The sequence below is a fragment of the Rhipicephalus microplus genome, chromosome 4 (genome assembly GCF_043290135.1).
Source record: "Rhipicephalus microplus isolate Deutch F79 chromosome 4, USDA_Rmic, whole genome shotgun sequence".
NCBI lineage: Eukaryota > Metazoa > Arthropoda > Arachnida > Ixodida > Ixodidae > Rhipicephalus > Rhipicephalus microplus.
Window position 1 is genome coordinate 56,126,807 of NC_134703.1, and position 16,978 is coordinate 56,143,784.

At 47.3% G+C, this 16,978-nt stretch overlaps 1 protein-coding gene across 2 annotated transcripts in view; it reads right to left on the reverse strand.

The window, feature by feature from the left end:
• Positions 1-12,921: 12,921 nt before the first annotated feature.
• The window catches only part of LOC142814278 (uncharacterized), a 292,392-nt gene continuing 288,335 nt past the window's right edge, over positions 12,922-16,978 (reverse strand). For both annotated transcript variants that reach the window (XM_075892795.1, XM_075892794.1), the window contains one exon: positions 12,922-13,505. In XM_075892795.1, the coding sequence (XP_075748910.1) occupies positions 13,384-13,505 (122 nt within the window). In that variant the 3' untranslated portion in view covers positions 12,922-13,383. The remainder of the gene's footprint in view (positions 13,506-16,978) is intronic.

Consider the following 16,978-nt stretch of genomic DNA (forward strand, 5'->3'; position numbering starts at 1 on the left):
TCACCAGGGCTTGACGGCAAAACATTTAAGAGTGAATTATACGGACTGCTTACGGAAGTATTTAACGAGTCATAAACTAAGTAGGCTGCCCGGTCTTTTAGCGAGGACCATTCGATTTTGACAGCAAATACCTAAGAGAGAGAGAGAAGTTAAAACTAGTTTCGTCATATTGACCCATATCATTAACTAATTGCGACTACAAAATCTTGATGAAAGTACTAGCGCGGCGACTTCAGGGCGTCATAAAAGAACTGGTGGGGTGTCACCAAACTTGCGGTATTATGCGGGCGCTCCATTGTGACCAATATTTAGAAAATGCGACGCGTTCTCGACTGTTGAGACGCCCCGGAAGGTCGTGTGGCGATTCTGCAGCTCGATCTCGAAAAGGCATTTCACTATGTCTCTTCTACCCTGCTACATGCTGAAATTCCATCGTGTCTATACATAAATTCCATCGTGTCTTCGCATTGTTCGGGTGGGCCTCAAGCTGGGAACCATTCAGCCGAACTAATTTATTTAGGCGTGTAAAAAAAAAAAGGTGGCTCGGTACTACCACACCTATTTATAAGGCAACTCATAAACACGTTCTTTTTTGTTAACGTGAGTGATCCCTTCTTGCGTACGGTGTGTCAACTGAGACTCACGAGAGAATTGCCTGAATATGTAGTAGGCACAGACCACATTATCGGCACTGTCCGCAGATATCTTAAAGAGATGATCTTAAGTAACTGCTTTTTGTCTGTCGAATTTCCAAATGAGTACCTATTTTCAGTGTCACGCAAAAAGCAGTACAGAGATGGTTGTGATACAATTTTACCCGTTTAAATGTACAGGGCCACATACAGTGGAGGTCAAGGGCAGGACGTGCTAAAAAGGGTTAAAATAATGCAAGTAGCTCCTGCCACAAAGACCATCTTTTTTTAGGCTTCACATCGGTATTTTGCACGTCAAGGTATTTCTAGAATAGCGGGGTGTCTGTCTACCTATGGGGTCAGACTGTCTCATTTGTAAGAAGCCAGAAACTATTGACCACGTTTATTTTTTTATTTTTTTGAATCGCTGCAAGAAAGTGTATTTTTGGGATGTATTACAGAGGACAATTAAAAAGGAATACCCGCTAGATCCATACGGTATCAGATTTCAACCGATTGAAAATGAGGATTGTTTGCCATTTGACTTAATAATGTTAACAGGCCTCCACTGTTTATGGCGGGCCCGTATGAGAGGATTTCACCGCGATTCAGATGCACGACCCGCAAGAATGTACTTTCGAGAGTGCATGGCGAAATTTGTGGAACTTACGAAAACACAGGAGTCTGTTCCTAAGTGGTTGTCTAGGGTGCAACCCCTGACAGCTCTCAAGGAATTTTGAAGCTAGTGTCTATTCAGTAGGGCTGCCACCACTTGTTTTCGTGACCTTTACGGCATTGTTCATGTACATAGTGTCTGGAAACAGGCAATAAATAAAAAAAACGGCGTGCCTCAGTGTTAGAATACTGGGCTGACACCCAGCGGACCCGGGTTCCAGTCTCACTGTGTCATTGGTGCTTGTGTTTTTTTTTTCTAATTTCGAGCGATGTGCTTACGGACGCCCGCAGCGGTGGACAACTGCGCGTGACCCGAGTTGTGATCTCATAACAGCTTTCGCTGTAAAACATATATGATTAGACAAACTTTTTTTTTCTTCACGACAAGGCTGCGTACTTATTGTTCTGAACTTTCAAGCACGTTGCTTTGCTTCTAAACACCTCGTGTCAGTGTACAGTACTTCCTCATGGCCGAAACGGAGTAAGTTCAAAAGGACTTGTTTTAGGGCTAGTTGGTGAATACTTGGTGCAGAAGACTGAGGCGCAAGAACATATCTTCTCTTCTGCTCTTCCTGCTTCACGATATGCACCAGGAGTCAGTTCAGCCCCACTCTCGCCGAATGTCTATCCTCAATCGTTCTTCCTGCATGCCTACTGTGCAAACCATGCGTCCGCGCTGCGCGCAACTCGGTTGCCGCGCAAAAAAAGGACGGCGATGTGTGCGAACGACGGCATGCAGGCTGTTTACACTTCCGGCGGTCACTACCCCCTTGGCTCCGTGTTTGCGTTGCAATGGCACGTTGCTCGCAGAACGCCTGCCGCCCTTCCACCACTTCTTTTTCGCCTACTTGACACGACCTCTACGTTGTTTCTCGCTCCGTTGAAGAAGAAGAGTTCGCGAGGACGTCTGCAATTATGACGACAATCAACAAACAATTACGCAAAGCGTAATAACTCAGACGAAAAGTGTGCAGGATTAAGCGAACTAAAGAAGACAACTGAGCGAGTATGTTAAAAAGACACCATGAAGCAACACCAAAGTAGTTTATACTCGTCAATTACTCTTTCAGAATCTCCGTTACACTCATCTGATGGGCAAGTGTACTATATATGTTCAATTAATACCAATCATAATCATTTCCCGAACTTGACGTCGAAGAATTAACGCCAGTTCACCAATATGACGACTTTAATTTAATTTCACAGTTTTCATTACGCTAATAAGTTTTCAGGCATGGAGGCGGAAATGTCGAGGCCCGTGTGCTCAGATTTGAGTGCACGTTAAAGAACCCCAGGTGGTCAAAATTTCCGGAGCCCTCCACTACGGCGTCTCTCATAATCATATGGTGGTTTTGGGACGTTAAACCCCACAAATCAATAAGTTTTCAGGCAACTGTTTTTCGAGCCAATGCTTAACGTTCAGTGCACTCAACTATTGATATGTGGGGTGTAACGTCCCAAAACCACCATATGATTATGAGAGACGCCGTAGTGGAGGGCTCCAGGAATTTCGACCACCTGGGGTTCTTTGACGTGCACCCAAATCTGAGCACACGGGCCTACATTTCCACCTCCATCGGAAATGCAGCTGCCGCAGCCGGGATTCGATCCCGCGACCTGCTGGTCAGCAGCCGAGTACCTTAGCCACCAGACCACCACGGCGGTGTTGCACTGTACTATTAATGAGTTGATCAGCATTTTACTGTTAACTAAGTCGACGGTGCGGCCAAGAGGCGTGGAACCCGTAAGGCGGCGTCTTGACGCCTGCCTCGCAAGTTTAGGGATGAGAGAGCAAGCAGCTTATCAAGCTTCCTGTAAAGGTAAGGATGACAGAAGTTAACGTAAGGATGACAGTTTTACACAAGTGCTACTTCTTATAACGTTCCGTTCAATATTTTTATTCGGTATCTCTTTCATTAGCTCTGTGTGCGACAGCAACTTCAGAAAATGCGCTTAACAATTGCGTGTCAGACCTTTCTAGGTCACGCCCGTTCTATACTTTTGAGGTTAATTTGCGTTTCAAAGAGGACGAGACCTAGTGGGCCCACCTCGTCACAATGAACGTGGGTGCGCTGTCTATAACGTACTTTATCTCAAAAGTGGGGGTGGGTGTGTAGAGGATGTAGGCCGCGCGTTCTTCGAAAAACGTGAAGTATTGTGCTACCACTCTTTTGTGTGCATCGGAGCGTCGCGATTTTCATTGTCTGCCTAAGCCAAGTGAACGCTGTCGTTTTTTTTTTTTCTCATTTCGTGACCGTTCGGCGACTGAAATAGCAAAAGCGAATATTACATCGTTTTCAAAGGGCGGTGGTTCGGAAAACGACACACCCCAAGCAGCAGACGCGGATGGAGCGACAAGGGTGCGCGATACTGCCAGTGTGGCTTCTCCGCAGCCTTTTTCACAAGCGGTTGGTGGTGGCACGTGCGATCCCCCGCTGCTGCAGCACGCACAGGCTGAGTGACAGGCGAGAAACAAGGTCGCCGACAGACACCCCGCGCCAACGCTTCTAAATAAAACTCGTAGGTTCCCTTTTGCATTCCCCTAAGGCGAACCGAGGGTTTAATTCCTCTTTCACAGCGGAGCCGTGAAGCTTTTGTTGCTGTTGTTGTTCACCTATTGATAGTGGCGCATACCCACTATGAGGGATTGGCCAAGATTCGAGTGGTTTTAAACATTACTGTTCAGATTTGGAATAATGGAGGCATAACAGAAAAATTACTGATAGCCTAGGTAAGTGTGGTGCTTAATGTAATGCGTACAAATATTTACATAAACGAACTTATTCTTAAAACAGAGCAATATTCTGATTTTATACGTGTATAATTATGTGGACATGTTAGGATAATGTAACTGGTTAATTAGTCAACCAATTAGTTTCATAAATATAGTCCCGGACGGCCGCGCATACTGTCGCATTAGAGAAACCAGAAATGGCAGCTCCAAAAGACAAAATGACAGGCACAGATAAGTCCATACCAATACCACGTAAAGGTATTTCTAATAGGGTTTTTCGTAATGTGTTAAACCGCCTGCAGGTCAAAACGAAATGATCTATTGTTTCCAGTTATCACAGAACGCGCACTGTGGCGAAGGTGCGGGAGCAGACCTGTGTTTACAGAAATTTAGATTCGGTACCCGGAAACGGAGCCTTATGATAGCTTTTCTTCATGCCGCGGTGCGCGATATGCATGTCGTCATGAACCGACACGCGCTCTCTTCATCCTCTTCTTCCTTTGGTTCACCCCCCGAATACGCATTGCACCAATTAGTACGGCGGGGAATACAATAACTCAGATGGGCGAGAGAGCGAGCACAGGGCCAGAGAAAGAAAGATACAGAGACAGAGATAGCGAGAAAAAGAGAGAAAGAAAGTGAAGAGAGAGAAAAGATAGAAGGAAAGAGAACAAGTACACATAGGCTTAGAAATAGAAATGCAGAGATAGAAATAAATGGACCGAAAAAGGATTCAATAGCGATGGCAAGACACAAGCGAAAAAAAGAGAGAGAGAGCAAGCATAGACATCAACAGTATAGTAAAGAGCGGGAAAGAGAAGTTAGAGCGAGAGAGTAAGGCACAGAACAGTCTTGTGTAGTAGAGTACAGCAAGTGGTGGCACGGTAAATGAGGATGATAGGAGAGGAAAGGAGGAGGTCAACGAGCCCAGCTCCGCAACTGCCTCTTTCTTCTTATACCATTGGTGAGTATAGCTGCTTCAATTCCTCTTTTCTTAAGAAGTTTTACTTCATTTTTTTTCGGTCGACGTATCAATCGTCTCCCGTCGGCATACGAAAACTTTCTGCACCTATGGCGTGGTTTCGCACTACCTCTAAGATCAGAGGACCCTAACCTCTTCTTGGGTGGCCTCCGTGATCTCACCACAGTTGACATGACGATTGTTATAGCGCGAGATAAGAACGACGACAAAGAAACATGAAGAAGACAAGTGCGTCTTCTTTTTGTCTCTTTGTCGTCGTTCTGATCTCACGCTATAACAATCATCATATCATACCCACTAGCCCAAAACGCCATGCTTCTAAGTTACACTTGAGAAGCTACAATGCAATATAATGACATCACGTTACGGCCCAGTGTGCACGGGCCCCGTGTGCCATACCCTGGCTACGCCAATGGATCGATGCAGTTGAGACACTGGTCCCACACAACCGGGACCATTGCATCCCTGCACAAATTGTCGCATCAGCACTTGCACTTCCCCGGGATGTCATGCGACGTACGGAACCAGGAGGGGGCCAACCTCTCCACACCTCTCCCGATTTGTAGCGAGAATTTTTTCGGTGGCACGAGACGAACACCAAGTGAAACTCTTCTTTTCGACCATACGGTCGAACAGGTGCTTCCGTTTTTATGAATATCCAGGAAAGTTCTTGTGAGAAAAATAAACCTGGTAGAAAATCGGCGGTTGTGGTGCAAGTTAAGTGTTATAATGAACACTTGTGATACTGGAGTATGCGTTTATCAAAGGTAAGGGCCAAGTGGGAGCATGCATTCAAACGAAGCAGCAACGTGGCGCAGCGGTGCGTCGGAGCGGGCGCCATTTTTCAGGTTTTCACGCAGCAGATGACCCACTTTTTCCACTGCGTTTTTGTGATGCGCGTTGTTGGGTATTCCACGCCATTTCGTGCTCCCGTATGTTGCACTTGCAATACTGCGGTATTGAAAGTTTTCTTTACTTTTGCGTGCTGTGTGGACTTGTGTAAGCGACCGCGGGCAGTAGCACGTTGTTGCTGCGTGTTTATAACGTAACGAACGCAACCGATCGTTTTGCTCTGCCGTGGTACAGCTGCGCGAAAATGCTGCTGGATGACTGCACGAAGCTGTCTGACCCCGTGTGCGATAAGTAAATCAGCAAAGTGGCGAGAACCCTTAGCGCTATCCGGCTACTACTTCACCAACTATGTCGGCTGTTATCTTAGTGTACACCATGCGGATGTCATAGACCCTCTGGTTCACAGGACAAACTTCGTGGCGCGGGAGAAATTGGACGGCAACAAAGCCTCGGAGGGGCTCATAATTACGTAACCAGCGGTCCTGGGAAGCAACCACGGTTGAAATTATTCATTGTTGTTGCTGCAAAGGTGAGCTGTACGTAATGCGCCACGTGTCAGTGAGTCGGCGTTTTTTTTTTTACCATAGTTGTTATAACAAAAAATCGTCTTCATACAATTTCATGCCTAATATTATGATTCAGTTGCTTATTTTGCACGCGCATCCAAAGCAAAAGGAGGGTGCTCGAATTTAACGCTGAACACACTACGGGAAAGGTCTTCGTACACTTTGCATCTTCTTTTTCGCGCAACGTCGACAATTTAAAGACTGCGGCCCCTGGAGGAAGAAAACAAGAGAAACACAATGTGGGCAGATGTCGGTCACGATGATGATGTTCTTTGGAACTGCGTCAGGCGTTTGCCACTCGAAGCGAAAAGGGCGGGTTTTCACGTCCACGTCTCCACAGCATTCGTGGCCACCACAAGAAAAGAGAGCAGAGCCTAGCCGAACCAAATGTCTAGCTGCTCCTGTCATTAAAATCGTGCGTCGGCGGAATAGCAGCACCGTCTCTGAAGAAAACTCGTGAGGCGGACAACAGCGTCAAGTCATGCTTCGGTGTAACAATACAAAAAGAGAATACAAGAAAAATAAATGGGACAGTCAGATTCAGGGACAATGGTGTACTCTCGGCGGTTTCGGAGCCCTTTAACAATGGGTGGTGACGTGCAAGTTTCTCGTTTGAGCGCTGCACAGTGTGCCGTCGACGTCTCCGCCAGGAGCGTGGGTTTAACAACGACGGCTGATGTACTAGCCAGATTACAACGGCACCGCGGTTAACGCCCGACGCTGCACCGAGCTGTCAGCTTCAGTTAGGGACGAGAGCTGATGTTGCTTGCCGTCCTGCCCTGGCCAACTTAATATTTCATATATAGAAAGAAGCTGTCAACCTGAGGAGAAGACAGCTTCACTACAACAAACGAGGTCAAACATAGGCATCTGCGTATCCCATTTTCCGCATGAATAGACCTGTCCTTTCTTTAACTGCGCTGCTTCTTCCAAACAATGGCAGACCGTTAGCCCTTTACTCCTTAATAAGCCCTTCACTGCCTTAATTGAGGGAATGGGCAACCATAAGTCAGCAAAAAAAAAAGTGGTACTGACGCAAAATCACTCAAGAAATATAGCTTGCGTTTCGAGCTCACTCAGCAGACTCACCAAACTCAGCCGAGTTCACTCGGACTCACACACATTAAAAAGTTCTTCAACCGGTCTCACTCGGACTGAAACTCACCAATATACAAGTCACCCGGACTGAGACTCACGGCCCTATCTGTGTCTGAGTTCGCCCGAGTGAGTCGGCTGATAAGTGGGTTCACCGACCTACGACTGCCGGATAACAGATGGGCAAAGAGTACGAATAAGTATCCGTGGAGTTATCGCACCTGTGTACCTCTATCTGCGTTTATGTAGTTAAGGCGAAACATTTAGATGTCTGATCAGGCACGAAGACCGACAGTTGGCGTCATCGCGATTGACGCAAAAAAGCCATCACGAGACCACGTCACCATATGACGTCGTCGTGACGTCACACAATGATGTCATCAGACCAGATCGTCGTTTGGTACGCCAATTGATCTACAGCCGGCAATCAACCTACGCCAGAAAGCAGCAAAGCAGCGAGAGAGAGAGATAGACGAAGGAAAGACAGGTAGGTTAACCAGAGGAAGACTCCGGTTCGCTACGCTGTACTTGGGAAGGGGAGAAGGCACCAGCGACAGAACAGCGAACCTACACATGCCATTAAAGCCCTGAGCTGGCCGGACTTTCCTTTGATTTATAGGCTGCGAGTTCAGTAATCAACGCACAAGCGGAAGAATCTGGCACGCAAGCTTAGAGCGATGTTGGGTACAAGATGAGGGCCCGGATGAGAGCGTCCAAAACTAAGTCCATGTCTTCGCATTCCAACCGTAAACGCCCTTACTCGGAATCGCACGACACTGCCTCAAGCAGCGCGCGCTTGGGGCAAACCCTCGTCATCTGGCCCGTATGCTATATATTTATATCGAGTTACTTGCAGCAGGTAGCAGTGCGGTCGCGAATGCCGTACCTTACGTTGCTCTATGCCCGCAGAGAGCGTTTACATCGTGTATGTGCCACCATATTTGTATGATTACGTCAAATAGCTCGGTAATTTCTGGACTCTTTGTAACAGCAAATGATGTGTGAAGATATTTGTTCCACGGCATTCTACCACGTGCAACTTCATTTTTCATACATGAGCAAGTGACCCGGATTTGCTCAGCAGGTTGCTACCAACTGCGATCACATCGCTATAGTTTTTTTTTTCTAACTTCTTTTCCCGTCTTTCTTCCTCAGTCCGGTAGACCCGCCTTCCCTGTTTTAGCAAAATAGGGGGTCTGCGAAAATCTCCACACAGCGTGCTCAGCGTTAGAGCACAGACGCATGAAAATAAACAAACGTGCGCTGCAAGAAACATAGTTCAGCGATCCGCACATGACGGTAACAAATCGCGCAGACGCCCTTGATCGGAAGCTACAGCGAACGACACTGCAGCAAGGCCTAAATGAGCGGGTCGGGTCAAAAAAAAAAAAAAAAGGCGTCGCTTGGAGAGACATATTTATCCGATTGCCCCTGTCGGAGCCGGCGGCATCTTTGGCGGTGCCAATTAGCCGCGCGGAATGTGATTGAGCGCGACACCACTTAACCCTTTCGTAGGGGAAATGTAAAAAAAAAGACAAAGTCGGCAGATGCTCGAGCTTATGGGATCCTAATTAAGAGATTTCCTCGGGGAGCAGACCGACCTTGAAAGTTTTATAATGAGTGTGAGAACAAAAAAGCGCGTCGATTTGGTCGAGCGCCCCAAGCGGTTAGGTTAATCGCGAGCAACATTTGAGAACATCGCGCATTTGTTTCTTTCGTTTCAATATTAAATTTACTTTTTCTTCTTTTTCCTTCAGGGGCAATGACGCTTCTCACGCCTGTTCAAACTATAATAATAATAAAAAAATGCTATATGCTTCTCACTCCACTAACATAACCTTGCATGAGTAATGATTGGGCACCATATTAGCGTATCGAGGCAACCCGTGTGTTTTTGTTTTTAATCGAGCCCTTAATCGGTGCAGTGGGTCGAGGCAAAGAAATTATTTAATAGTCGACCATTTACACAAAACTGAGGGCAAAACTCGTCGCTTTACGGGGTAGAAAATTATACGACACAGCAGCTGCAGAATTAATGACGATGTTTGGAGGCGTTTGGTATTTTGTTTCACAAAAATGCAGAGCTCGTCCTCTTTTTATGTTTCTTTTTTTTTTCAATATATAGGAATCAAGTGCTATGATACTGTGCACACGGCCAAGAACTTGGCGAGAAAAACACGTTCGCCTAACTGCAGGAAAACCTCTGAGCACAGACCAAATACGGCAAGTCCCGGCCGGTTCCGGATGACGGCCTGCGGACGCTAATATGAGAGCATGTTCGGATAACTAAAACCGTTAACGACCAGTTACGTTTACATGATAACGTTACTGAGCACCTACGTGACCACCTTTAACATTTGTGTAGTGCCACCGCTGCATACGTGCCAGCCGATTGACTGACAATCCTCCTTTTTTGTTTTTTTCTTTCTCTCTTTCTCTTCTTTTTTCTCTCTCTCTCTCTCTCGACTTTATGCCCCCTTACCATTTCCCCAGCGTAGGGTAGCAAACCGGGCATGTGCCTGGTTAACTTCCCTGCCTTCCCTCTTGTTGTTTGCCCCCCCTCCCCGCTTCAATCGGTGCCCACCCTGTCAACGCCACCGCTGTCTCGCAACCACAACAGAAGTGTAAAAGCCTGGCTCATTTGAATTCTGTACTGTGCTCGGCGGAGCATAAAAATTAAGCATGAAATTCCCATCCACACAATTGCGGTGCTCTCTCCTGTCAGCGAGTCGTGACAGGTGGAGCACGCTCTGGATATGGTGTTTTTGCTCTGTTACCACAAGCCCTGTAGTTTTCATTTGCGTACGCAGAGGTCAGTGTGTATGGGATAAGGCAGGGGTTCAACTACCCCTTCCCCTCAACTGAAATTATAAAAGTTTGCTAGTGCTACACATACGAAAGAACGCACAAACATAAGTAAAGCTTGGTTTAACCCCCGCCCCTCTCTAAATTTTCTCCCGAAAAAAAAAAAATGAAGTCCTGTTTTGGTGCTAGAGGTTAACGGAAAAAGAAAGTTTTAGGTGTTTATATAAGAAGCACTGTCTTTGTATCTTCGGCTGAGCACTTATTTGAGGATGAGTCAGGCTGTCGCTCGTCAATGGCAAGCCTCTTTGTAATGTTTTGGTTGTCACCGACCATGTGGCACGAGACGGACGAAATGAAAAAATAAATAAATTTAAAATAAATAAAAATATGATACAGACAAGGGCTGATAGAGTGCGTCCCCCATTTACGGTCAGGTGGAAGCACATGCACAGTTCGCTTCACTCTCGACGCGACGCAATATTATATTTGTATAGACATGAGTCACCGAATGTATAGCATTACGAAAGGTCAGCGCAGGACAGCGACGACAATCGAACAGCGTCCCGTTTCCAGTCACTGCGCAGCAATGCAGGGGCGGACTGGTTCTCCCCGCAATGCCAGAACGCTCACGGAGCAAGGTCTCGCACATACATACACCCGCGAGGCGCGCCAAATGTAGGCCAGTCTCACCAGGCCTTTCAATCGGCGCATGCGCGCGGGCCATGATCAAACGGGGAACTTAGCGCGCCGCTTCGGGCGATGCGTCCCCGCGAGAGGGTCTCTCCTGCTATCTCCAATTCGGGGACACACACACGAGCGTGACAAGCGAGCGTGCAAAGTCCGGTGCGCGCGATTCCCGTCAAATCTCATCAACGCCGTTACACCGGCGGCAGCGCTCGAGAACCAACTCGCACGCAGCGACACACCCATCCTCCGACGAGCGAGCTGTCAGAGTGGAGAGATTGGAACGTCAGGGCGAGACACACGGCGATGCCTCGGAGCGTCGGCCGCCTTGTAGATGTCTTCGCTGTGCAAACAAGCAAGCAAGCTCTGTCCAGCGCTCGCCTATATGGTTGTACACAACCGAAGCCGTGGAAACCACGCGCGTTGACTGTACCCTATGTTACACCGGGAACGTGCGCGGGCCAGCGTCTGCGAGCCGTCCACCGCGCGCTCCCGCGACTGGTCAGCTGTCCATCTGCGTTTCGAATTCGTGTCAGCCGCGAGCGCGTCGTCGTGCGAAGCCTGCGGCGCGTACGTGGGCGACTCGATCGAATGCGAAGCGGCGGCGAGTCCCTTTGATGGCGCGGGACCGACCTCAGCGCGAGCGATATGCTGTATCGCGGCCGGACCGGCTGCGTCGCGGTGTGTAATTGCACCGACTCCGTGGACTGGCCTGGCTTGGGAGTGCGATTGAGAGAAAGGTTGCGGAGAATTGCGTTTCGACTGTATACGAGGTCTGAGTGGTATTGCGGTATTTACCGAGCGAGATATATAAATGCTCTGTGGCTCGCGCTGAACGAGACGTATACCATTGGCTGTCATTTTCCGTAACTGCTGGCTGGAGCCACAGACGGCGCTTGTCGTGCGTCCTTCGTGACATGGCCGTTGACCGACTGTGAGCCGATTGAAAATATAGAAACTGCAAACTCTCTCGCACATTTCAAAGCTTTTGCCATGGTCGTTAAAAAAAATGGCAAAAAGCGCGCAGTCTTTCACGCAACCCCGACAACAAAACAAATCAGTCCCGCTGAGCTGCCATTCCATAATATAGTGCCCGATGTCAATTGACGCGAATTTTCTCTTTCACGGACTTCGTAGCATGGTTTTTTTTTTTTCAGTTACCTATCCATCGCGAAATCACAGGAAAAAAAAAACACTTTTGCGTACATTATGCTGGAGGCGTCGGTACATATTACAGTCAAGGAGACACTAAAAAGCAAAAATATTTTTCGCGTATTACTAAAGCACAATTTCACAATCCCCAAAAACACACTTGCCACGGCATGTCGCTTGGTAAGCACGATAACGCTCGAAAAGGAAATACGTGTGGAGTCGCCACTTTGAGATTGCCGTACTAAAAACTGTGACGTCATAGGTTTTTAAGCCGTCTATTGGGCCCTACGTAGCTTCTAATGAAGAAAAATGAAGTTCATTCTCATCTGTAGGTGTCACAGACCTAGCATGCGAAGTTTCAGAAACTTTCTTCAGGCAAATGTCACAAAAGTGCGAAAAAATATTTTTTTTACATTTTTTTATGTCACGCGCAGAGGCTTCAGCGCAAAATTCAACAAAAATAAGCTTTAACCTTGATTTTCTCCGCTAATAGTGAACTTAGGATAGTGAGACATATGGCATGAAAGTTCTTAGAGGGCATTTTGTCAATCTAAAAACCAAGTCCTTGTTTCTCTTTAGTGTCTCTTTGAAGCATGACCACACCCACGTATTGCATGGCGTACATTTTACAGCGAATGCTGTGATGATTTCGCAACACAGGTCACGTGGGGGGCCGTAGTTGTCCGCCGCTGGTACTGCCGGTGTTCGTAACCAAGAGATATCAACAAATAATAGAACCACATATACCATAACGCTTGACTTTGCAAGCAAAGTTCTTATTCGCCGCTGGGCAATGTGTATACAAAAATAAGGAGAAAATTGTTAAAATCACAAATGTATGTATATTGGGAGCACCAGGCTCCGCATAGGAACTAAGATGATATACCTCTCAGAAACGGAAAATACTGACGAAAGCGTGCCACATGCAGGGATAATCACCCGATCATCAATACAAACTCTGCAGCAGCGATGCAGCTGCACAGACGCGGTTGTCTCTCCCATCTGAAGTTTCAGAACAGAATTCTAGAATCTCCCCATTACCTCTTCCTCGCTCCCTCTTGAATCTATCCTAATCCTTTTCCTCCTTCCAAGCTCTTTGGTCTTCTTTATTCTCGCGTTTCACTAACCCGAAACGAGCTGCCTCAGCGCTCACGCAACTCGACTGTCCGACAGATGTGCCCCCTAACGGTGACTGTCAATGTGACGTCAGCAGACGCAAGTCATTTGAAGAACTCCTCCGCAGGTAGCCTGAAATCTCTTCAACTTGGCGCAGTGTTCCCAGCACTTCTCGGGGTAGAGTGGGCACCCGTAACCTTTGAGCCTGGGCCCTGAAAGATGGGAGGAAAAAAAAGAAGTTCGACTGGACACGCATGCATGGTTTTATAACTCTATGCGAGCACTAACTGAAAGAGAATACATAATTATTACTTTCAGGATAACATATTTCGAAATACTCCGCCTACTTCGCCATACGTGATAATAATCGACGAGGACACGGTAGTAGAACAAGATGAGGCTAGTTCGCGAGATGCGTTATTATTATTATTAATAATATTTTTTTCTGCGCACTTTACGGGTGTCATAAGCTACGGAACCGCAAACAACAACAAAAAAAAACGTAAGAAAGGTCCCAACACCAGCACAAAGGTAAGATACGCCCAATGTTTCAGACTTTAAGTGAATTTCAGAAAATCGTGCAGCAACTGTCCCAGTAGCACATGTGAACGAATGAAACAAGCACGATTTCCCGCTTTACGCCAGCTGCTACGCTCTCAAAACTGACGCAGTCAGTAGTAGTTAGTACTTCATTAAAGCGCACATACGTCAGCCGTGGTTTCTTCTGGAGCATGTGCCCACAGGGCTGGTTATTTTTGTAGCTTTGCATTCTCTGCCTCTCTTTCATTCCTCTCAACGGCACAAGAGGCAACGACGCCGGCACCATCAGGAAAGTGCGTTGTAGTTTCGACGAATGTGTCTCCAATGACTCGGGTGAAATATGTACGAGAGGAGGCCCTCATTTTGGGTCGGGAACATATGAGCGCGAAAATGCAACAGGGACTCCGGCCAGTTGCAATTAGAGGTCTCGAAACGACGGGCTGGGTTTTTTCTTTGGCGCTGCCCAGCCTCTTGATGACGGAAGGACAGGCGGGCGGACGGACGGACGGACGATTCACGATTTACCGATAAAACCCTTCGAAACTTCGTCCTGCTCATCATCATTCACTCCGTGGGTATGCTGTGATTTTTTATATGGCATCTCGCACCGAGTATAGTAACTGGCCAATAATCCTTCTTGTGCCTCGCAAATCTGCGTCTATCGCATGCAACTCTCTCTTCATCCTCCTCTCCATTTTCTGCTTCGCTCCCCACACACGTGCACCCGGCACACTTTCTCCCGCCACACCGATTTGTCCGGCGTGGGATGCAATAACTCAGATGCTCGAGAGTACGATCATGGAGAGAGAGAGAGAGAGAGAAATAAATAAGAATATGGAAAGGAATAGAAAGAAAGGGAAGAGAGCGAACAAAAAAGATAAAAGGCGAAAAAAAGTGTATGGAAACTAGTACAAAGGAATAAATAGCTCAATACAGGGACAGACAGCATAGAACAAGGGGAAAAAAGAGAATGAGAGAGACTAAAGAGCACGGAAACTGCGAAGCGTTTACGCCAAAATAACATAACAACTAGCCACGTCACACATTCCCGCCAAAATCATGTAAAACTATTATGGTTACATGTTCCCGTAAAAGCACTAAACAATAGTCAGCCGACAGGTTCGCGCCATGATCACGTAAGAACTAGAACAGTTGACATTTCCTAGGAAACCTGAGCCAAACCTAGCAACACTTAGCAAGTTCCTTGAAAAGTTTTCGCAAAGCCTAGCAACGCGTAGCACTTGCAAACTTCAGCCACGAAGAAAGCTGTAGGTCCGCTGTTTGCTCTATAGCACCCATTGATCGTGCAAGCTGCGCTATATTTATTTTTTAAGCCTCATGAGTGAACAAGCTTTATCTAATGATCCGACATGTTTGTGGTCCGGGCAAGACTACACCGGGAGGTACCAGAAAACCATCTGTCCGTACAGCATCCCTGGCCTGTTGGATAGCCCATTTTTGTTCTTGGACCTCCTAGCTGCGCAGCACTAGCTGGCACCGATCTCGGAGGGCCTCAAGAGAATTCATTGACAAGTTGGGACATTCCCACAATCCTTTTTTTACGGCTTCTCGGAATTCAAGTGAGACTCACGTCTCGCGTTCAAGCGGGTTGAGTGAGTTTCTCAAGAAGATGCAACACAGTGGCACGCGTCTCGCTCGCGAACGATCTCTTCTTTTTCAAGGGTGCGATGCCTGCAGCAAACAGCCGCGAGGCGCGCGCGTCCCTATTCCTTCGACGCGAACCGACGACGTCGCAACAGAGCCCAACGTCAAGAGAGCTCTTCCGTCGAGCGCCACATAACCGAGGGCCGACCCCTCTCACTGCGAAAAGAATCCGTGCGAGCGCCGCAGAGACTCGACGTTGTGTTTGCCTCGTCTCCTTGACGCGCGAACCTTCGTCGACGCTCGGCGCTCCTCCATCGAATGACACGAGTGTTTTCTTTAGGCGGGCGTTTAACGGCAAATGTAGCGTGTAACGACAACGGAGAAGCCATGCCGAGGCGGACGTTTTGAGTGGACTCGTTCTCCCCAGGTCTAAATCTCTTCGTTCATACACAGCTTTAGGGCAGCTATGCCTGACTGATAGATTGATATGTGTGGTTTAACGTCCCAAAACCACGATATGATTATGAGACGCCGTAGTGGAGGGCTCCGAAAATTTCGACCACCTGAGGTTCTTTAACATGCACCCAAATCTGAGCACACGGGACAACAGCATTTCCGCCTCCATAGAAAATGCAGCCGCCGCAGCCGGGATTCGATCCCGCGACCTGTGGGTCAGCAGCCGAGTACCTTAACCACTAGACCACCGCGGCGGGGCGCAGCTATGTTTACGATAAGAAATTATTGGTGTACATCTGACGAACGCGTCGTAATCAAAAGCTCACCAGGTCCCTTATGTACTATTCGACGGCGAATGCCATACGGCTGTTCACCATGCAATTTAGTTAAGCGAATGACGCTTTTTTTTAATTTTTCAATGAAGAAATTAACAGGAAGGTAGTCATGTGACTTTTTTTAAACTAAAAGCCGACTTTTCACTCAAGCTCATTCACATGAGATATATGAGGACCGCCTTAAAGAGGCCCTGCAACACTTTTTGAACATGGTCAGAAAGCGCTGCCGACCGGTAGTAGAGGCTTCGGACAACACGCGAGCCATATATTATAGCGCAGAACGCGGCGTGAAATTAACAATAAATTATCAAATTCAGCTGAAAATTGCTTCCTCTTTTCTCGACGAATCACGAATAAGCCCGAAAATCACTCGTTGTATGCTCAGATTTGGGCGCACGTTAAAGGACCCTACGTGCTCTAAATTTCTAGAGCCCTCCACTACGGCGTCTCTCATAACCATAAGGTGATTTTGGGACGTTAAACCTCGCATACCAATCAATCAATCAATCAAATCACTCGTAGTAAGCCCATCTATCAGCCACTGGCTGATTTGAACATGGCGCACTCGGTAATTACAAAGATTGCCGTGGTAGGCCGCGACTTTTCCACGCGTGCGCGGACGATCACACTGACAAAGCTGCGCATTTGAGAAAAAAAAGTGCTCAAGGTCACGATGCGCGCATGACGTTTTTTTTTTTTTTTTTTGCGTCTGCCATTCCTCCCTGCTTAGCTTCTAGCACTTTCGTCGG